The sequence below is a fragment of the Dysidea avara genome, chromosome 11 (genome assembly GCF_963678975.1).
Source record: "Dysidea avara chromosome 11, odDysAvar1.4, whole genome shotgun sequence".
Taxonomy (NCBI): Eukaryota; Metazoa; Porifera; class Demospongiae; order Dictyoceratida; family Dysideidae; genus Dysidea; species Dysidea avara.
This window is the reverse complement of record NC_089282.1, coordinates 16837528-16861544: the sequence shown is the minus strand read 5'-3', so window position 1 is coordinate 16861544 and position 24017 is coordinate 16837528. Positions and strand designations below refer to the sequence as shown.

At 39.3% G+C, this 24017-nt stretch overlaps 1 protein-coding gene across 2 annotated transcripts in view; it reads left to right on the top strand.

Moving 5' to 3' along the window:
• Positions 1–24017, top strand: part of LOC136238761 (uncharacterized) — a 70731-nt gene that overhangs the window by 2766 nt on the left and 43948 nt on the right. For both annotated transcript variants that reach the window (XM_066029348.1, XM_066029347.1), the window contains exons 6-12: positions 3–104; positions 13051–13098; positions 13170–13268; positions 13496–13564; positions 13639–13697; positions 13754–13813; positions 13870–14185. In XM_066029348.1, coding sequence (XP_065885420.1) covers positions 3–104; positions 13051–13098; positions 13170–13268; positions 13496–13564; positions 13639–13697; positions 13754–13813; positions 13870–14185 — 753 coding nt within the window. The remainder of the gene's footprint in view (positions 1–2; positions 105–13050; positions 13099–13169; positions 13269–13495; positions 13565–13638; positions 13698–13753; positions 13814–13869; positions 14186–24017) is intronic.

Below are 24017 nucleotides of genomic sequence, written 5' to 3'. Positions count from 1 at the left end.
AGTGGACAAAGTTTCTGGAGTTGGGCAAGGACATGGAAGATTCTGTGATTGATGAAATCATCAATAATCAGCGACCAAACCAATGTGCCATTGTGTTATACACTGTAAGTGATATGTATGTCTGAGATATGTGGCACTAAAATTTGACTAAAATTCTTTGTTTTGCAAGGATACTGATGTGAAGCCATATTAAAAATGGCAGAATGAAATAAAATAGTATAGCATGACAGTATTTATAAAGTAGATACACTGACTAAATTATTATTAAAGGTGTGTTGACCAAAATTGTCTTGTGATGTTACATGTTGATGTTTTTGTGGTGAGGAAGCCATATTCTAAACAAACTTTTGAGATAAACCACTTAATAATAATAATCCTGGGGTTGGAGGCATTTTTTTTCTTACTTTGGCCCCTTTTCTGATATACCTTATCAGTCACTAAGTCAAGTCATTAAGTCTAAGTCCTTGTAATCCTAAGGCTGCAGCACATGTTACTGTCAGACCTTCAGTGCTGGTCACTGTAAAGTGTTAACAATTATACGACCAAGTACTAAAGAAATATGGTTAAAATTACATCATTAATAATGAATTGATAAATAGTAAATAAATAAATAATGTTTGAGAAAACTACAAGGCCTAAGGCTTCACACTCACTGGGAATAGAATCCATGTTGTATGAAGAGATAATTGTATAATGGGCAGGTGTTTTCGTGGAGGTGATAGAAACATAAGATGATTCTGTTTAAAGGCAATCAAAACAGTTAGCACATCGCGCCCACTAGACAAACAAACTACTGTTCATTTGTGTTTGAAAATGGGCGACAGCGACTATTTCGATTGGAAGACGAGTGGTTGCTACGCCTGCTTAATAAACAGCATGATTGGAAGTTGCTACTAATCGCTGGAGGTTAGTTTGCGCTGGTTAAAACACTTGTTTCTTTAATCTCACATAACTAGGGTACCTTCACTCATGTATGGGATGGGAGAAAGCCTCACCTGGTAGGCCATTGTGCGAAGAAGGTGCAGTTTCCAGCTGGTAAGTTTGTGTGATGATGCATACTCTCCACCTGAAGCCTTTTAGTACCAGGAGTGCCCAGACTGATCACTGATATGGACCCTGAGAAAACTACATAAATATTCACTGCTAAATTGCATCCCACGTACTGAACGCTGATGGAGAGAACAAACACAACATACACAAAATGTGCCCTTAGGCTGATAATTGCTGTGTGCATGGTTGTGCTTGCTATTAACTGCTATTATTATATGTAGGTAAGTCTGCCACCATCAGCAATGTTCCATGTACAGGTACTTGTGCACACTGACATATCCATGAAATTCTGGTTTTACATTTCAGCCATGTTTGTTCTCCAAATTTTTTTTTTTTGGTCTTGCAGCATATCCACGGCATCATGTGATCATTTTAGTACAAATGACCTAGCTCGTGTTAAATATATACATAACTCAGATATCAGTTGTAGGTGACAGACAGTTGAAATACTCTGCTTTTATCCCAATCTTACCGTGGTCTGCTCTTGGCAACTCCAGCCATGTCTTAATCCAGCGCTCTAATTCATCCTCATTTAAACATCATGAAACAAATTGTGTACAATTGCATAAAAGTAATGTAATTAGTCTTCGTTGGATGTTTAAGCTTTACTGCTTGTAGGCATCAGATTCAATACCATGATTCTCAAAATTTAAAGTGCAATCTCACATCTCCATGGTTGGATAATCACCGATTGTAATTGCATATTAATACATCCCTTATGTTTATGTGCCAGTCAATTCCTCTAGAATTGTATTTCTGTGCATCTTTTCTACCTGCAAACACTGTGTTGGCCATGCACTGTTTGTACATGCCCCATTAGTAGGTTGTCCCATTGGTGATTGTACTTGGTTGTATTTGCCCCAAATAATAATGATGTTATTCACTAGTAATTAAGGCTCAAACGAATAGTAGTTTCCTGTATTCGAATATTTGCTTAGCTGTCACAATTCATTGCTATGAATGCAATCCAGTAATTAAGGTGGCCACCATCAAGAAGCCTATAAATGACCACAAACAGGTTTGTGGCTTCCATGAATATATTACTAAGAAGAAAAACATAGCGTGTGGTGCCCTGAAAGTGCCCTGAAAGCAGCAATATTGTGATAGAAAGTGTTTATAACAAAGTAGAAATACCTGGAGTAAGCCAAAAATCCATAGGAAGTCTTGTGCATATGGTGATTCACCATGGCATTAGTACATCTTCACCAATTAGTGGCTGCCTAATGCTATCTAAACCAAAACAGCCAAGCTGTAAAAAACGTGTGCGGCCCCCAAAATGGCCAGGGTAAAAAAAGATGTGAAATCCATGATGGCGGCCAAGAAATGGCTGTGATGGTAGGTTAATGGCAAAAATTTAATTACAACAATTCAGGTGAATTTACATTACCTCCTCCACTAGGATTCGGCACCAAATTCACCTGAATTGTCGTAATTAAATTTTTACCTTTAACCTACCATCACAGCCATTTCTTGGCCGCCACCTTGGATTTCACATCTTTTTTCACCCTGGCCTTTTGGGGGGCCGCACACTTTTTTTACAGCTTGGCTGTTTTGGTTTAGATATCACTTCTTTTTGTATTGCAAGCCACAAAGCCGGCCACAAACTGGCTTTGGTGCTTCCTTTTAACTTCTTTTCTTTGCTGCAGGAATTGTGGAACAAAGGTAGTAATTGTGTATAGCTTTTGTCTTATTAAATATTTGTATATTTAACACTGAATAATTATCACATACTGTAGTTAATAAGGTGACTTCTTACATAACTGAACTGTAGCTGAAACTCTCATTGTTTGTAGCTGAACTCTTTTCAGGGTGATTTGTTTCTAGCTGAACTCTCTACAGGATGATTTGTTTCTAGCTGAACTCTTTACAGGGTGGTTTGTTTGCAGCTGAACTCTCTACATGGTGGTTTCTTTGTAGCTGAACTCTCTACAAGGTGACTTGTTCTAGCTGAACTCTCTACAGGGTGATTTGTTTGCCGCAGAACTCTCTACATGGTGGTTTCTTTGTAGCTGAACTCTCTGTAAGGTTACTTCTTTTAGCTGATCTCTCAACAGGGTGACTTGTTTCTAGCTGAACTATCTGCAGGGTGATTTGTTTGTAACTGAACTCTCTACAAGGTGATCCTTCTAGCTGATCGCTCTATATGATGACTTGTTTTTAGCTAAACTCTCTACAGGGTGATTTGTTTCTAGCTGAACTCTCTACAGGGTGATTTGTTTGCAGCTGTAATCTCTACATGGTGGTTTCTTTGTAGCTGAACTCTGCAAGGTGACTTGTTCTTCTAGCTGAACTCTCTACAGGGTGGCTGGACTCTCTACAGGTTGATTTGTTTGCAGCTAAACTCTCTACATGATGGTTTCTTTGTAACTGAACTCTCTACATACAAAGTGACTTCTTCCAGCTGGTCTTTGTACAGGGTGATTTGTTTGAGCTGAACTCTCTCACAAGGTGGTTTTTTTGTAGTTGAACTCTCTACAAGGTAACTTCGTTTTTCTAGCTGATCTCTCTACAGGGTGATTTGTTTCTAGGTGAACTCTCTACAGGGTGATCTGTTTGTAGCAGAACTCTCTACAGGGTGATATGTTTACAGCTGAATTATCTACATGATGGTTTCTTTGTAGCTGAACTCTCTACAAGGTAACTTCTTCTAGCTGATCTCTCTACAGGATGACTTGTTTCTAGCTAAACTCTCTACAGTGTGATCTGTTAAGTTTGTAGCTGAGCTCTCTCTTTTTTTAGTTCATCTCTCTATGGAGTTATAACTTGTTTGTATAGCTGAACTCTTTACAGGGTGGATTTTTGATTGGTTGCTGAACTCTCTATGTGATGAGTCGTTTGCACTACAGAGTGAATTGTTTGTAGCTGAACTCCCTACAGAGTGGCTTATACTTGTAGCTGAACATTGTATCAAGTAACTGGTTTGTAGCTGATCTCTGTAGGGTAACTACTTGTTTATATAGATGAAATCTCTACTGGGTAGTTTTTTTGTAGCTGAACTCTCTACACAATGACTTGTTTATAGCTGAATTCTCTACAGAGTGACTTGTATTGTTGTAGCTGAACTCTCTTCAGTGTGACTTTTAATGTTCTGAATCTCTACAGCGATATATTGTAGCTGAACCCTCTACAGGATGACTTGCTTGCAGCTGAATTGTCTATAAGATTAACTGGTTGTAGCAGAACTCCCTACGGAATAACTTGCAATGTAATATAATTCTATAAATTATAAACGTAGCTGAATGCTCTATTAGGATGACTGTTCTATTAGAGTATCTCAATCTCGCATTTGCTACACGTAGTTACCTTTCAAATCATAACTCAGTGGTTTGTAATCCAATTCTTCTGTACTACTGCAAGGACTTTCTATGATAATTATTCCAGCTACACACCAATTTTCAGCTCAATGCTTTAAGCGGTTTGTCTGGTAGGCATAAAAACTAATACATATTTTATTCATAAAAATCGATCGCATAATTGTGACACAAGTTGGGTTTTGTGTCATATCTCAATGGCCTTATCTGGATTCCTTTCAAACCACAAAAGGTACTCCTACAATAGGTACTCCATCTACATAGCAATTTTCAGCTGATTCCTTCAAGGGGTTTACCCTTTAGGCGTGACAGACCTTCGACCTTATTTTATGCATATAATCAGTCATAACTCCATGAATGTTCATTGCATTTATACCAAACTTGGTACTGAGATTTGCCTTAACGAGCCCTTTAAGTATACCAAATTTCAGCTTGATCGGAATATGCATTTGCATTTTATGGTAGATTTTGTAAAGTGTGCAAAAAGAAGTAGAAGAAGAAATGAAGAAAAAACCACAAAATTTGGCGACTCGTATCTCAGAAATGGCTGGAACGATTTTCTTCAAATTAGAATGTGGACTCCCCTACCTGGCCTATAGTATAATACTAAGATTATCCTATAGCTTATACTGTAAATTTAGGCTTGCACGATTGTGTCAGGCTTTTGCAGATCCAGTCACGATATGATTTTCTTGTGATGAATACTATAGAAACATTCCTAACATGATGTTAAGACAAGAGATACAAATAAATTATCTTTTTCTATGCTCTTTTTTGACATGACAAAGAATTAAAAGAACAGAATAGCCTCTTTGTGATGACCATTACTTTATATCAAGTTCTGTGCTGCTATATTAGAAGCCATACACACTCTCTTATGTAAAAGCAGTTATATATGTCTCTTTAGCTAAGCGTCTTCTGGGTCTATTTTACTAGCTAGTCGTAGCCTTGGCTATTTATATGCCACCCTCTCCTCCTTTGGTACTCCCTATTTACACCTGTTTTGTAGGCTAATGAACTAGTCATGTCCCTTCAAGTTACATGGATCCATCTTTGTCGTCAACTGATTCAGCCGGCAGAACTATTCTTATCAACCGGCCTGTCAGCTTGCAGGCAAGCATGCCTATACCCAGTGGACGTGTGAAACCACAGGGGATGTTATTGTTGGCATGCCAATTAGACATGCATCTCTACATGTGGGCATGGCTTGCAGATGTTCAGGCAGGCACTTGTGAATAGTGCCGGGATGAATGTGAAAGATTTGAAGGTTCATTTGAATGTTGTGTGATTCAAATAGAGATACATGTGATTTGAATGCATTATGAGTCACATATGCATTCTTTATAACGGAGTAAAATGCCATGGTGTCTGGTTCAGGCTCGGATTGATAATGAAAGCACAGAAGTGTAACCCAGCACGTGCGAAGATTCTAGATAATTTGATAGTTGTACTGACCGATCACAATTTACTACCAATGCGAATGGTTGAAGGACGAGGATTTCAAGAGCTAATGGAGTACTGTGAGCCTGGGTATACTGTACCATCACAGAAACATATCAGTAAGCTTGTGTTCAATCAATATATAAGTGGAAAGGCATTACTTGTTGACAAACTTCAATCAGATGCATTCTCACTCTCCCTCACCACCGATATATGGATAAGCAGTTCTACAAAAGCTTATATTTCACTTACCTGTCATTTCCTGACTTCACAGTGGGAATTTGGTGATTGTGTACTTGCTACAAGATCATTTCCTGACCACTCAAGAGAGAACATTTCTTCTACTATAAAGGAGGTACTAGCATCTTATGAAATTGCTGACTCTACAGTCAGTAGTATTGTACATGATCAAGGATTAAACATAAAGCCAGCCACTGATCTGTTGCGAATTGAAAAGGATGGGCTGGAGTGAACTGTTCAGCTCACATCCTGTAACTTTTTGCACTAGTGATGGTTTTAAAAATAATGCATCTAATGATAGAGCTCTATGTGTTGTTCATAAATTAGTGGCCATTTCCATCGCAGCACATTGGCAACAGCTGAATTATACAATCAACAGTCTCAAATGAATATGGATCAACAAAAACTCAAAAAATAGAGTGTACAACAAGATGGAATAGTACCCTATAATTATATGATTCTGCATGTAGTAGCTAACAGATGGTTAGTCTCTGCTTTACTTTCAGATACAAAAAGCAGGGGCAGCTCCAGAGGGGTTTCTGAGTTTTCCGGAAGCCAGTCACATTCAGATCAAGATACTCTAATAGAGCAGTCAATCACTCTAGTAAAGCAGTCACAGTATTCAGAGCAGCAGTGTAGCAAGCTATGTAGCTATAAATAAGGATTTTTATGTGCGGTATTAATATATAGTTAGTGGAGGGCAGTTATTCTCAGCAGGCAGTTACCTTCTTTTTTCACCAAAATTTAGCTATGCTCTTGATCAGAAACCAGTCACCAAAAATTCTGGAGACACCTATGAAAAGGCAAGACCGTACCCTTAATTTTACAGCTCACCAGTGTGTTTTACTGGAAGAGTTGGCTAAATTGTTTGAACCACTGGAAGTAGCAACCGTTTTCTTTTGTACAGAAGGATGTCCATATCTTGCATTTTTCTAATAATGCATAATGTATTTACCAGACACGAGGAAGGTGAAGTATTGTTGCATTCAAGACTGCTGTTAGAGAATCCATCATGAGAAGGTGGAGCTTGGATGGAATTGAACTGTATTCACCACTTGTGTTAGCTGCTACATTAGATCCTCGCTTCAAGAGCCTAAAATTTCTTACAGATGTTTTGAAACAATCAGTCGGAGAAGTGGAAGGATGTTGATTGTGAAAACCCCACTTTTCAGTGTGTTGCTGTCAAAGAGAAGGAATCATCTGAAACTCCACCTGCGAAAAAGAAAAAAAAAGCAGTGTTGGATATATTGAGACAATGACACAGAAGGCTCTGAAAATGATACAGAACTTAAAGAAGTTTTGCTTAAGAAGTCACTACCTCATAATTCTGATATTTTGGTTTGGTGGAATATGATTTCCAAACCTAGCTAAACTTGCTAAGGTTTACCTGGCGTACCTACTACATCTGCCTAGGCTTGTGTCAATTATGCTGGAATAATTTTTTGGCAAAATAGAGCATAAAAAGCATAATACTGGCAGTAATGGAACATAATTGCAGCATAATGGGGGTACATTTCAGCCACAATAAGTATAACTTCTGCTATAACAGTCACAAAGTCAAAGGCTAACCTGTTTTGGATGGTGAAATGATTCTTCACAACAAGTAGAAACAATGCATGCGCACTACACTAACAGTCTTGCTACCAGTTTACACCCAACAGAACGAATGCTTTTCATTGTGGGTTTGAGTTGTATGGGACACATGCAGACATGTGCCAACATGGAAAAGCAGTTTAGTTGAGCTTCAATCATTGAATTTGGTATTATCTAACATGTCACACTGTCTGTGAATAAAATGTGATATGATGATTATGATTATTGAAAGACAATATCTACAATGGAAGTTCTGATGATAAATAAAGTTAGTGTTGAGTCAGTATAGCTAGTAAATGTCTGGACATTCAAAATAGTTGAATCTCTGCAGGTCTACAGTGAGAGTGAGGTTAATATCAAACCAAGAAAATATTTCAAAAAATCGAGATTCTCTAATAGAACAGTCATTGCTTATGACAGAGAGAATGATAACCATTTAAGTGTTTATTCCCAGGAGGCTAATATGTTCTTGGCATGGTGCTGCAAGTGCAAGTTATGTATTATACTGAGCAGTTGCTGTCCTTAGAATACCAATCACTACAAATCAGAAGATCAATCAGGATTATTCAGAAACCATGCATAATCTTATTTTTATACATAATTATTTGCATACAAAACTATAAAAAGATTAGACAATAGCTTCTGAGGGACTATAGATATGCCTACACACTCCTTGCTCTAATATGCATGCCTGCTAACTCTGGAGCACAGTCACTTTTCAAGCTATTGCTATTATCAAGACTTGCTATCATTAGTATGTTGCAGTTGAAGTTACACTTCTCCATTCACATTAATTTTATCAAACAAAGAATTTCTCTGCACTACACAAAATAAAAGCATAATGCATTTCTGAAAAGCATAAAAACAAGCATAATAGCAGAAAATTGGGGAAATGCCAAAAAGTGTAATAGGCAAGTTTGGAGCATAATAGATTCAAGCCTACATCTGCCTTTTCAGAGAGATTGTTTTCTAAAGCAGGAATAATAACAGCTAAGCACCGACATTGTTTGAAAGCCAAGAATGTTGAAGCTATTGTTTTCTTGAACAAAAACTGAAAGTTTCTTAACCAGTAGGTACTTACTATATAGTTAGCTGTATTCTTCAAGTTCTTATAAGCTTTGATTATGAAGTTTTGTATATGTAGTACCCATGACTCACAGCTTTGTAACAGTGTTGATGTTTATAAAAGTGTTTTGTTATATGAAATGTAAGAAACAAATAATTTGAACGTTCATTTACTTTATTTATAGAACATTGGAGTGTAGAAAATTGACATTTGTCCCAGCACAACCTGCAAGCTTACTTTGCATTTTCCGAAAGGCCAAGCTTCTCTCAAATTGCTCAGTCTTCACAAACTGACTGGGCGTGGCCAGTGTCAAATTGGTTTGTGTCAGGCACATATAAACAAAGCCTTCCAAGGCTTGGTGCCAGTATTGCTATGGCATTGATCATGTATCACCCAGTGGCCCCCAGGAAATGTTCATCACAGTGGGCAGCTGAGTTGATGCCCCTCATGGTGATCAGGCCCAACATGAAATCTGCAGAAAGTTCAACTCGCCAAAGGGCTGCAAATTCCCTTACTGCAAATACTCCCACAGATGACTTAACTGTGGAACTCCAGGGTGCTCAAGGCTACGTTGTCACAACACCTCAACCAAAATACAGGAGGGGCAAGCGCTGCCAGAAGTAATTAAATTAGTCATGTACAGGTCTCTCTCCCAATGATGTATATATCCTAGTTTGTTGTTTAGACTGATATTACTGTATTATGATAGGCCATAGCTATATACAGGTGCTCTATTAATTTTATGTATACACCATGTGTGGGTGCATGCCCATAATAACTGCTACGTGTAGCTAGGTCTCTATTCAGTTTTGTAACCATGCATTCCTTGTATATCTTGATTCAGTATTTCAGTTACAGCTCGTCACCCAAGGCAGGCAGAATGCACACATCTGGGGGTGTTTGGCTTGGCCATTTCTATACTCAGAGTGAAGTATCCATGATAGCTATGTCGGTCAATCTACTTAGCTATATATACGTCAATTTTTGAGGGTACTTCAGCACTACATACATGCACCTGCTATGTATCAGCGGGTACAGTGTTACAGCCTTACAGACACGAAGACAACTAAGTATAGTTACGACAGCTTATCCTCCTTTTCTGCTGGGCTGTAGGTATAGTCCTTACCTTTTCTATCTCTATTTGTCTAGAATTGGACCAACCCGTTTTGGTCATTACCAGCAGACTCAGAGAGCTGTACCAATGCTGCAACTTACTACCTGATGGCTCTCCCAGACTTCCAATGCACCTCTGTGCAGTTTTATCGCCCATCAAAGTATACTTCTCATCGTATTGTCAAGATAGGCTTGCCTTGCCAAGCATGAGAGTTGGGAGTTCACTTCAGCCCATTGGGAGTCATCCCCCAAAAAGGCAGACTGAACCAGTGGTGCCTCATTATGTGTCTCAGTGTTTTCCACTGCTAGTGTCAAGGATGGCATCTCACAGGAGGTCTGCTCCTACCAATATTCCATTGTAGTAGATGCAGTCAGGCAAGTACTGGTGGACAAGGGAGCACTGCTCGCCAAGATGGACATTAAGTATGCATATCGTGACATTCCCGTAGTACCGAAGATCACCACCTACTTGGTTTTCAGTGGAATGGATGTACATATATTGAAATTGTCACCTCAGATCAGCTCCACTCTTATTTATGGAGATTACTGATGCTCTTTTGTGGATCATGAGGCAGAATGTGCTACATGGGAAATTCGTTATATCCAGATTGATTTCCTCATGATGGGGCCCAAAAACTTGTCAGAATGCTTTCGTAATGTGGCCATCATGCAGGCAGTTTGTGAGCAGACAAGGCTCCCAATCGAACCTACCAAGTCCGCCAGCCCTGCCTCTCTAGGGATTGAGAATGACACAATCCAAGGCATGTTGAGACTCCCAGCTGACAAACTTACAACACTCAAAGACACCTTAAGGCATTGGTGTGGTTCAACATCATTTTGGAAAAAAGAATTACTGTCTTTAAATGGGCTCCTGGTAAAGTTGTGAAGGAGTACCGGATATACTACAGAGACTTGCGACTTGCGTCCAGTTTTAATCAGCCAGTCACAAGATCTGTCTCAATGTGGATGCATGGTCTGACATAGAATGGTGGTTTCAATTTGCTGAGCCCTGGATTCTGGAGTCCCTGGTCCCTAAGTCAACGTGTCAGGTTCTTGGGTTGTGGAGCCTTCTGGGGATCTCACTGGTTGCAATTGGAGTGGGCAGGTATACATACTGAAGCTCACATATCTATCAAAAAACTCATTCCATTTGTGCTGGCTGTGGCGCTATGGGGTCATCTCTGGTCAGGTAAATCGATACGAGTGCTCTCTGACAACGTGGCAGCTATAACCGCAATTAACAACCATTCATCCAAAGACCCAGGCATGGATCATCTCCTTCACTCATTAACATTTAATACTGGCTCACTTCTAATGCCAACTCTCTGCACGACACATTTCTGGGGCCCACAACACAGTTGCTGACGTGTTATCTCCCAATGAGTTATTTTTATTACACTCTCTACGCCCTCAGGCAGATTAGACTCCAACAGCCACCCATTGGAACTACTGCACCTGCTACTCCTGGAGCCACCAGACTGGATGTCATTTTGCTAAACAATGCTGTGGAATGATGCTTTTCACAAGGACTAGCATCAGCCACCAGAAAAGTGTATGACACAGGAATTAAGAGGTTTACTCAACTATGTAATCAGTTAACTATTCCCCCTTTACCTGCCCCTGGACCTTTTACTCTGCAAGTTTGTACTGTATTTAGCCTTAAGTGGCATTTGTCATAACACTATTAAAGTATATTTATCAGTGGTTTGCCAGTTACACGTTCAGCAGGGTCACACACCACCTGAAATTAGTCAAATGTCTAGACTTCAGCAAGCTCTGCAAGGGGGGGGGGTTAAAATTACCAGTGCACCATCTCAGGTATTCAACAATTGGCCAAAGTGTCTACTGATTACCCCAACCATTCTTTGTGCCAATAAAACTCATTGGGAGCTACAGGACCCCTCACAATGGCACAATGGATAGAATTATGCTGTGGGCTGCTTTCACTACATGCTTCTTTGGGTTCATGTGGTCTGGAGAACTATACTCAGACTGTCACAATGAGGATTCTGCCAAGGTAACAGCTGACCTGGGGTTTGGCGATGTAGCAGTGGACAACTACCAGAAACCATCCCTCATTCACATCCACCTGAAGACATCAAAGACTGACCACTTTTTTCTGGTACAGACATCTTATTAGGATGAACTCTGCCCAGTTGGTGCACTACTTTCATGGTTGGTAAGGCATGGACAGGGACCAGGCCCACTCTTCCACTTTTCATCAGCGATACCATTGAAGTTTGTGTCAAAACTCCGCCAGGCCCTCTCTGAGTCTGTAATCCCACCTACAGGCTTCTCAGGTCACAGTTTTCACTTGGAAGCAGCAACCACTACAGCTCAGAAGGGAATTTTAGAAGCTCGCATTAAGCAACTGAGTCGCCGGAAGAGCCAGGTGTAATCAAGACTCCTAGCAAGCTCTATGTCTTCAGGTGCTTCTGCATCAGGCAATCAGGAACAAATGACTCATCTACCTGAACTAGGAACACTGTACTGCTATACAATTTCATTGTATATACATTGTGTACATGTGGAGCATATTTATGGGCTCATGTAGTAGCTACACTTTTGTGAATGCCTTATGCCGTCATGCTCATATGATTAGATACGTATTTTGTACACAGGGTCACTGGCTGCTTGGGTACAGCTCTGTGCTCAGGGAAGCACGTATACTGATAGGGTACTATCCTAACCAGAGCTACCCTAACCAGAGGCTATCCCTGTGAGAAAAGGCAAGGAAGGTTCAATTCAGGCTAGAGTATTTGGGTAGAAGCTTTGGATGGTACAAAGGTTGGTGAACCAACTCTAGCTGGCCCATAGTGCTCTGAAGACGTGCCATGCCATAAAACTACATCAGAGAATACGTAGATGAACTACAGCTCATTATAAACTCGAGATGTCCCCTGAGTCTCTGCAACATGCAGAGACTCAGCGATTGCATCTTCTCAGGATCTATCCAGGCTCAGCTATAGCTGGAGAGTACAGTCAAAACTAAGGGGAAATGTATGTGGGAAGAACAGCAGTCCCCTTAGCTCTAGCTTACCATCACCATTACTGCCCATGTGCATGTCTGACCTTTCTTCAAAATGTCCTTTGCTGTAGTACCAGTGGTCTGAGACCGCACCCACAACTATGTTAAATGGTTTTGTTATTTGTGTACTAATGTACATGCTGATAGTAAATTTATTATTATACTGATCTTTCTACTAAATTGTATGCATTGTGTAAATCTCACTGCAGTCAGGAACAACAGGCCATCCTAAGGGAGTCATGTTAAGTCATGATAATGTAAGTTGACAGTTATTCATACACGTATACATATTTAGATACTCAATAATCCAAGTTTACCACCTACATAGCTTACTTGGAGCACAAGTGCTTTTTTGGACACAATTGGTCTTGAAGGAGCTACCAAAACAGCTATTAGCTATCTGTCATCAGCTCACATCATTGGAACGGTATGATTACTTTGTATCATAGTTTATTTACCCAATGATGTCATTATACCATTCATTAAAAGAGGGATGATGTAATGTAAACATTTAACATTTTAAATAATGCACATTACAGTTAGGTTTAGAAAAATGTCAACTTGTTCTTATGCGTATATTGCATGTGTCTCAAGTTTAACACAGTCATAATAATTACAGCTCACACTCAGTGCTAGCTCTTATTTGTTTTTCAGTTTGCAGACATGTTTCTACCAATTCCTGTGGGTGGTACAGTATGTTTTGCTACTTCAAATGCCATTGAGGTTAGTACATAATAGATATAAGGCTTAGTATGTAAGTATACAAGCGTTTAATGTAAGCATGCACACATGTCTAGAGTTCTCTGATTTCTGCTATGGAAGAAGTTCACCCCACATTCTTGTTTTCAACACCACGGTACATTGACCACAATTAAATACTGTATAATATAGTAACTGTTCTACACTGAACAGGGTGTGGGAGATGATCAAACAGAAAGTAGAATCTATATTGATAGAACATCAGAATACCAGGTTAGAGAATTGTGTGAATTGAAAATGTATTAAAGTATGTTTTCGGTTTGATACAGTCAAGGAGCCAAAGGGATGTCAAGTTCAGATGCAATCAAGCTCCTAGGCCTTGAAAAATGTAAATACATATCAGTGGGAGGTGAACAGATGCATAAAGAAACTCTTAAGTATTTCCATGACATGAAGCTTACTGTGTTGGGGTATTATGGAATGAGTGAGTCTACCTTACCCCAAACTACCAACTTGGAAGGTGCTAAGAAGTTTGGATCATGTGGCTGCAGTGCAAAAGGTGTTCAGGTTGAAGTATATAACAAAGATGAATACGAAGAATTACAACTTTTGCACTTCAATAAACAAAAAAATGACATAGGAGAGGTTAGTGATTTGAAATTTTAGTTTCTTTGTGTTTTATAGTAAGCACTGTCATTTGTAAACTACTAAGCAAAAATCCAACAAGTTTGATTTTTTGAACTTCTTTTATGACTTCTTTGTTGTCTAGAAGGAAGTTGTTAAAGTTTCAGCCATGCAAATATACTTTTGGAGTTATAGTGATAAAAATAGGAACAGAAAAACAATTGATTTGCACAGCTGCTATTCTGAAAATAAGCTACAGACAGGCAGGATTTTCTGGAAGGGGGTTTGGATTTGAAGTGGAATATCTTAGGGGAACTCCCTAGAACATTTTAAGCAAAAATATACAAAATTGTACCCTTAGGCATTAAAACTAAAAGGTGCTGTTTGTGCATCCAACAAGCTATAAAACCTACATCTGCTGTTTATGCAGCTTATAAACACTGTAAACCTAATGCTAATCTTCACTTCACTTTAATCTTATAGCACAGTGATGCCCTCCACACTTGATTCCCTTAGTTGGCTGAATCTTCTTCCAAGTATAAACATTATTCTTGATTCTCCTGCTGATGGTCAATAATCGATGAAGCAACTTCAGACGTCTTGACTCTTGTACTCCAATATATTTGTGCCCACCACATGCTCAAAACACAAAATGTAAATATACATCAATTATTCAACAGTTTGTACTAACCTGATACATGGATAACACGACCACTCAAGTTTATTGCAGCGGCTATCTTGTAACTAGTCTTAACTAATTTCACATCCGTCTTTCACCATTTGTACCATGTATCACATGTTCGATTGATCACGTGATTCAATGATTATTCAGCATATTACACTCTGTAGTGTGATACAACCCTCAAAAGTAGTGTAGGCTGTGCCAATGTGAAAGTAGCTACTGGAGAGTTTCAGATGATGTGAATTTTAATTTTTTTAAAGATTGCTTTTACAAGGGAGTTTGTTCAAACAATCCGAATCCCCTCCCTGGCTATGACCTTGTACAGTTGCTGATCTTAAGTCACTATTATGGAGTTGGGACTAGTCTCATTGTATTCATAATGAACTGGCAAATACATCGGGGTTAGAGGAGGTTGGACATCTCATGGTCTCAAAGAAAAGTTCAATCCAATCAACCCTGGCACCTCAGTGCTGATATACAGTATTCTAATGTGCGAATTAATGTCGATAAACTACAGCTTCCAGAGCCCTATTTTCAACCACCCAACACTTGGCTTTCCTAGCTAAGACAGGGACATAGGATGATATTTAACTTACGGGTGCCCTATTACTAATAAGATCAAGCATAAGTATGTCAAGAAAGTAGTCTTGAAGTTGCCAAAGGCAACTCAACTTTCAATCTAGAGGGGTCTGGGGGTATGCCCCTCCAGGAATTTTTTTAAATGTACTTTAGACAGCCTATAAGGGACTATTTTTAACAAAATAAGCATCATAATCAGCATGCAGCTCAACCAGCAACACTAGCACTCAAACAGAAATCATTGCTAGCTACAATCTCATCGCCTCACTTACCACTATCACTATCTTCATGGGTCCATTGTGACAGACTCTAACTAGCACTGCTATAGCCTTTATCACTCAAATGATTCCAGCCATGACTCTTGAGGAAGGTTTTTCACTGCTGAAAAACTGTATGTTGTTTTGGCAGAAAGAGATCGCATGCACAACCAATCCGTGAAATGGACTTGTATTTTATTATTTTCAGGCATTTGATTCATGTTGTTAAAACCTAAGTCAGATCGAATCATTGGGAGGTTAGGAAGAATACCACCTTAGTCGTTTTGGCTCAGTGAAATCAGGTTAGAAATATTTATGGATACCCAAGCACCCATGGCACTATAGATAATACGCATAATAAAGGATTGGCAACGTGCATAGCAACTGTTATGCAATCCTCATTATCGTCACGTAGTTGATTACGAAAACTGCATGTGCCTATCGTCATAGATACCCCGTATAACTAAGCAAATGGCACGGTCTGTTGTTCTAGGTGCCATTGTTTCTTTGGAAAATAGAGCGGAATAACAGATTAAGAGTGCTAAAATTGCTACAGTAAATAGGGGTGGATCCTTTAAACATATAGGTAATCCTGGAATGTAGTATGCAGCTGCATGCTTTTTCATCTCCAGAGAATTTCTATAGTCAATAACTCAATTTAGAACAGGTGTTTTAGTTGTTTAAAATGACAAACAATGTTTTATACTTATGGAATGAGTGAGTCTCCTCTTGACTGTTTTATTAGAGTAAATGACAGTTGTATTAGAGCACCTCGATTTCTGCTCTAACCTAGTTCCCCTTGTGCTGTGCCTATATGGGTCATCAAAAATGTAAACATTCTGAAGGGGGGGGGGGACACTGGCCTCCCTTCCCCCCCAGTTCACCCCTGGTAAAGCAGTACCGCAGTGAGCTACTTGTTACCTGCAGAAAAAGTTGAATTTACATCATTTGTACCACAGTTTTCTTCCAACTTGTTGACAACATTGCAAACTTGCAAACCGTACTGTGCATTCCAATACCAGCAACTGTTACTAAAATTAAGGAGCGAATTTGGACGAATTATATTGGTGCCAGGGCTAAACGTTTGCCACCATTATGGAATGACATTTTAATGAAGATACATTGGGAACTTTTCAACAACGAGCCACTGTTTATAGAACTGGTTAATGAATGCATATTTCAGCATCTTTTCAAAGATAGAGGAGAGCCAAGCATCCAAGAGTCTGATGTTACCCTCACTGAAGATAAAGGAAATATTATCTGGCATACATGTGGGTACATAGGCATGAAGCTACACTGTAAGTAAGACTGAGGGAAAGAAAGCAGTGGAATGTTTGGGCAGAATACCAGATTCCAGAACCGCTATCATTTTAAATCACACTACCCAATGGATCAAACAAGTTAAAATAGGAGGATTATATGTTTTTCACTTGTTTCGTGAGATAGAAATTTCCATGCAGTACAAGCTAACACAGCATATTAAGGCATGCTATAACAAATGATGGGAATTACTTAAAATGATTGTGACATTAGAGGTTTTAGTTAGAGTTTTTTTGAGTTTTTTTGACATTAGAGTTTTTTTGGTTAGACATTAGAGGTTTTAGTTATGCTAAATAATGGATAAAAGATTACAAAACCATTCTGAGCACTGAAACTAAGAAAAAGAAAAGTACGAGAAAGGAACTTAAGAAAAGGAAGATGAAATGTGAATTTATATTTCATGATATAAGAAGTATATTTATACAGCTGAAACAATTGCATTAATATGGTATTGCTTTTTGGTATGGCGTTGCCGCTTTGACAAAGGAGTCTCATCAATTTCAATCTTATCTTTTGGTCTTTTCCTGTAGTTTCCACAAAGGGGATCTATCACAATTGATGATTACACTCTTATTGAATTAGTATTGGTTGTAAATTCTGCTGCGGTTGGATTGATTGTGATTTCTCCTTCCTTGGACCCATTGCTGACCAAAATAAAAAGGATTTCAGAGGGTCTTGACAAAATTTCTCCATCAGTATGTAGTAGAGGTGCACCAATGTAGCTTTTACTGATTAACAGATAACCAATATATCATACAGTACGATAGTACTGTATAGTAGGGACATCAAAAGTGTGGATGTGGCCCGTGATATAATATAACCCAAAAGCCTGCCTCGATTTTTCCTCACAACAACGTGACAGAATTGGTTGGTCAAAGTCAAGCCCAAAAGTGTTTTCAGATCAACCCGAAATGTTTGTCAAGTTGCTACAGAAACTTTTTTTTTTTAATTTATTCAACGGAATTTTCTACTGCCTGCCTGCCTGACACCTTCAGTCAAACGTAGCGGAAAACCTGGCTACAGCTACAGCCCTAATTCTTTCACAGAAACATTTCTAATTCAATGAAGAAAAAATCTTTGGTATATTGATATACATACAATACTTGCACTATTGTCTTACCTTTAATCCTTCTTTATCATGGCCATGAGTCAAGGTTCTCCACTGATAATGTTAATAGACTATTCTTCTCGAAAGGTGAATGACCTAGTTAAGAAAAGTTCTAGTAGGTGAAACAAGACTGCTAGTGTTGCGTTGCGAACCAGGAACAGTGGTTCAGTGGTGAACAAAAATATGCCACTCAGACGAGTTGTGCATGAGCCGAGCTACCATGGCCAGAGATTCTTTGTAGCAGTCCTTCTAGTCTACGGAATCGGTTGAGGTGGTAAAAAGAAACAAGGTCGTCATCGCTGAAAGTTCATTATAACCGGTGAGCTCGTCCCTTGTGTGACATGTGTTGCATGCGGTGCACTAAATTGAATGAAATTGATCGCACCATTACAATAAGACGGACGGCTATTGTGGGGTACTGGCCGAGTTCTCACGCATGTTCTATAAGAAGTTTAGCATAATTAAAGTGACGCTGCAATGAATTGCTCTATTGGCTTAGTCTTGTCATTACCTTTCAGGCGTGTCCATTCACGTTCTATCGCTAGCTTCTGGGCTTGTCTGTTCAAGTTTGTCATAAACCTCGGGGCTTGTCTATTCAAGTGTTGTCAGTTGTTATGCTTGTTTGTTCAAGTTGTTTAATTGTTATCAGAGTGAATAAGCTTTTGCCATTAGCATGTTTATATGCACAGCTAACATGTGCCTTAATCTTGCATGAGGTCTTGCTGTGTTTATTCTATATGCTATGTATGCCACTACTGTTGCTCACGCCTTGGTTAAGTGTTAGTGCTGCATGCTGCTATTGCATAAGGCAATGCCGCATGACAATGCAGCATGAATGTTATTGTGCTCTAATAGCAATGTGTTACGTCAATGACTTGCCAGCTGTAAGTGCTCTTAGTATTCGGCTTCTGTTAGGTCGCTCACACTAGGCACTACTTATGCTTAATACATACAAGCACTGGCTAGGTGACATCAAAGGTCACAGATGGTGTTATCAGGCACACATACTGCTGGTAAAAGCAAAATCAAAAACTTGTAATGGCTTAACGCTATCGTACTGAGAATGCTGCTGCATGATATGCTGTCGTGGCATAATTGAGAGTGCTGCGCTGCATGATGTGCTGCTGTTACATGTTTGGCTGAGACTGCATGCTGCTGCATGAATGTAGTGCATGGCAAAAAAAAAAAAAACTTACACATTTTAATTACACTGTGTTTGTATACTCCCTCATTAACTTGCATTCCTTCGGTTGCTTATGTAACTTGTAATATCTCCAGTATACACTAACTGTTGCATACCTATAGCTCAATGGCTGTTACTCTCTGCAGGCTTGTTACTCTCTGCAGGCTTGCTCCATGCCCGTGCATATGCATGTCCATTGGTGGCCACATGCAGTTAGGAGGTGCGCATATCTATTTCAAGGTTGCACATCCCTTCTCCATGTATATAATAATACCTTACTGTAGTGTTTTCCTGGTTTAACAGTAGGATAGGTTTCATTGTCTAGGGTCCCTTTACAAGCTTTCCAACCTATATCTACATACTTATGCAAGTAAATATTTCATTCAGTTGAAAATGTAACTGTAATATCTCCAGTATACACCAACAGTTGCATACCTATATAGCTCAATGGCTGTTGCTTCCGCAGGCATGCTCCATACTCAGGCATATGCATGTTCATTGGTGGCTGCATGCAGGTAGGAGGCTGGGTGCGTTTATCCATACCAAGGTTGTACATCCCCTCTCCATATACATATAATAATACCTTGCTATAGTGTTTCCCTGGTTTAACGGTAGGATAGGTGTCATTGTCTAGGGCTCTTTGCAAGCCTTTCGTGCCCTCTGCAACCTATCTTTAAATGTTTACCAGCTTGTTTTGAGGGTACATATCTCCAGTCCTCAGTTGCACTTGCCTTCGTCAGTGCATAATTTTGTGTGCACAAGAGTTCTCTTGTACTTTAAACTTGAAAGCATCTGCATACAATATAAACTGCTACATGTCAAAAATCATTGCAGGCTTATATACTACATATGTAACCTTTAGCTCTAATTGCAAGTTTACTCATGCTTACCACTATCAGTACGCATACAGGCTCACTTAGTTGTATGCTCATTTGGCATTGTCGTAATTTTCCATATACCATCAGGATGTGTCATATACTTCACGCATACCTGTGCTATGTGTGGTTATTGTAACTAGCCACAATAATATTACTGTCTGTGTACTATCAATAATTTTTATATGTGAAGTACCGCAAGCTCGGAAAACTGGGGAAATTTGGAGGAATTTGTGTGAATTAGATGCTAGTTAGGTAGCTGTAATGCGTTGATGCCAATATTAATGCTTGTGACATAGCTTTGTCTGTCATTTTGGTTGCTAGTGATCAATTGCTACAATTTGATGTGTCTTAGCAGTTTGCTATCATCACTTGCAAATGCTATGTTCATTCATCTACCCTATTTATGAAGAACTTACTGGCCGCCCTATGATTTTTCCTTAGTTGTCCGTTATTCATCCAAACTCATCCTCTCTATATCATATATTATATGATCTATATATTGTCATGCCATGTATGATCTCATGTACATATAATCTCATTTACTATTATGGTGTCATTGTGTTCTTGTTGCATGATTGTTGAACTTGTGTATTGTCATGTACACTACTGGCTTTGTGGGAAAATGTTATGTGATTAGTATTAGGAAAAAGAGTAGGCAATGTAGAGCTTGGTGTGGTGGAAGGATGGATAGCTAGGTAAATATATGTATACGTATATGAGCACATGTGTGCAATTTAATCCTCTATAAATGGTGGCGGTTGCCACTATTCCCAGGGGTGGGCCCCAGCAATCAACATGTTAACAATGCCAGGGGTTAATCTAGGGGGGGCCGGGGGGGGCACAGGCCCCCTCTGGGTTAGCTATTGCCCCCCCTAGGTTTATACCTAAAGCCTTGAGAAATGGAAAGGTTTAATTGATCCCAAAGTTGTATAATCCAATGGTCAATATTCAATGGCATCACAGTAAAATTTCACCAGAATTGAGTATATTTACACCAAAATTTTCCTGAGGGAGCATGCCCCCAGACCCCCCAAGAATCCGAAGCGACTTACTTCGCCCCCTCTAGGTTTATATTCTGGGTTGAGCCCTGAATGCTTACACTGTTGTCTTACCTTTAATCCTTGGCCATCAGTCAAGGTTCAGTGTTAATAGACTACAGTGGGGCTTCCATCTACTGGTGTATATTGCATCAAACTATTCGAATACACGTGGTTAATTTAGCGTTGCACCAAACTATTTGAACACACATGGCTCAGTAATTTTCGAAGTTGGTAGTCGATATTGATCAGTGAGAGCAACTCATGGCGAACTAGCCACATATAAGTCAATAAATATAGTTTAGAACAGCATTACAACCAAGTCTAGTCATCCAGGTCCCACTTTACAGATTATCCAGGTCTGACCCGGATTGGATCACATGCTAAATTAATTAGTGTAACGATGTGGACGTGTATTAACATCATAGCATAGCCCTGCTTCTTTTCATGCCCACTTATGTATATTACTTTCTGTAGGCATATGGTAGCCACACCCATTTATCAGTCTGTAGGTATGCAAGAATCCACGTCCATTATTGTCTGCAGGCTTATGTAGAGCTATTATCAGTACCATTTTACGAGCTATTTCTAATTGGTTTGCTGTCAATTGAGGAATATCGTTCTCAGCTGTGTATGCAGCTAGAGCCATCTTCTGTTTAAGAACAGAATGGAACATGTACAGAGTAGAGTTCCTTCGGGTGGCTACATCCTGTTTTAGTGTATGCTGAGGTAGACCTAAATTATCTTGAATTGTTGTCAACTTGTGGCTTGCAACTGATGAATGTTTAAAATGTCCGACAACAGATCTACACACGGCTAGCAAATCAATATAATGCTGTGTTAAGACTACATCATGTACGACTAGTTGTAATGAGTGTGCAAAACACCAGGCCAGCTTCATTCATTGCTTTAACAATCTTACTGCTATTATCCCTCACCACACAATGTACCTGGTTGGTGCTGATCCCCCAGTCTTCCATTATCTTTGCTATTTTCATTGCCATATACTCTCCAGTGTGCCATTCTTCAAAAGACTTGGCTTGTAAAACTGCTGAAATTAACTGAAAATCATCACTCACCCAATGAGCTGTCAAACTAAGCAATGAATGACTGCTCACATTCAAGCTCCATACATCAGTGGTAAAGCTGAGATATTTTACTACTTCAAGTTTACCTCTAATGACACGAACCATCCTCTCAACTATGCTTGGAATCACAGTCTCAGAAAAATATCTTCAACTAGGTATGCTGTACCTTGGTTTCAGCACATGTATCAAGGCTCCAAAGCCAATATCATCAATAACAGAGTATGGCTGACAGTCTAGCGCAATCATTTCAGTAATATTAATGTGAATTGCTTTCGCTTGAAGGTTGTTAATATCTCAAACCTTGCGCATGTCTTCAGCGTGGGCCAAAGTAACTTGCTTTAGCTTCGACTCACTGGTGGTCTGTTTACCATCTTACCTGTTTGTTGTTTCTTTCTCCTTCACCGCCACCTTCATTATTTCATACTTCTTGTATTCCTCTGAATGCCTTTGTAAATGATTGATAAGGTTACTAATAGTATAAACCTTCATATTATCTCCTCCTCGTAGCACTTCAAATATTTTGAACAGATGGCAACTTTCAAGTCTTCTGCAACCTTTAAACAATTCCCAAATGGGCAACCTCTTTCTGTTCGAAGCCATATTATTTGATTAAATGAGTATGCATGCATATATTGCAGTAATCGGTTAATGCTGTAGGTAGCGATCCGATACCAGTTGGTTAAAAACAAGCCTTTCCGATAGCCGATCCAATTATCAGTGCACCTCTAGTATGTATTTCACACCAGGTAGACTCAACAAAGATCTTACTAATTCTAAACTGCTTTGACTACATAATAAAAGAAAAAAATGTACATGCAGCAATGCAGGTATACTGGTATATAAAATTACAGTTACCTGTCATCCTGAGCCCTTTAAGTGTTTCTGGGCTTAGGAACATTTGTTCTTTGTGCCGGTATAAATCCTTTTCTTTGCTTGACACTCTGCTCCCATTCATTTTGGTAATTCAGAAAGTCATTTTCAAGCCACTGCAGCATTGTAATAAATATGTCATTAAAAGTTTCTAAAATAATACCAATGAACCGATTCTGTGACTTAGTTATAATATCACTATAGGAGCTATATTATAACTGAAACTGGTGTATAGTTCCACTGTTGTGCATGCTTGCATGTGTGCTGCTACAACAGTATGTTAGACTATAGCTGGTTACCTTTAAATGTGGGTCAGTTACTTTCCTGAATGGTCCCAAGTCCAAGATTTCTTCCTCCAGGTATTTTGTATTCATAAGGTCAAAAATTTGTTGAATATCCTTACATATCTTTTAGTTTCAGCTATGTCATCATCCCCATAGTAGGCAAATGCCTCTTCAACTGATTTGCTTAGAACCTGTTGATTTGACTACAGTGCAGCTCACAGGTAACGTTGCATGATGCGCGTGATGTGCGCTCGAGTAACCCATGTGGATGCAGCAAGGCTACAGTAATGCTCCATGATAGCTAACTTTACACGAGAGCGTCACGCAAGGCCAGATAACAGGTCTCACCTATGGTCTTGGGAGGCGGAACTGGCTCAGTTCCGCCAGCTGTGAAATCTCCTATTGCAATGCCTGTGTTGTAACTACCGAATACTTGGTAACCTACTCGACTCTGTCACGGACTACAGTCAGTACTGTAGCTAGCAGTAGCTACCGTAAACCTAGATGGATTGGTCGCCAAGTAATGCCACAGAACCCCAGTTAGTGCATTTTTCTAATTCGTATTTT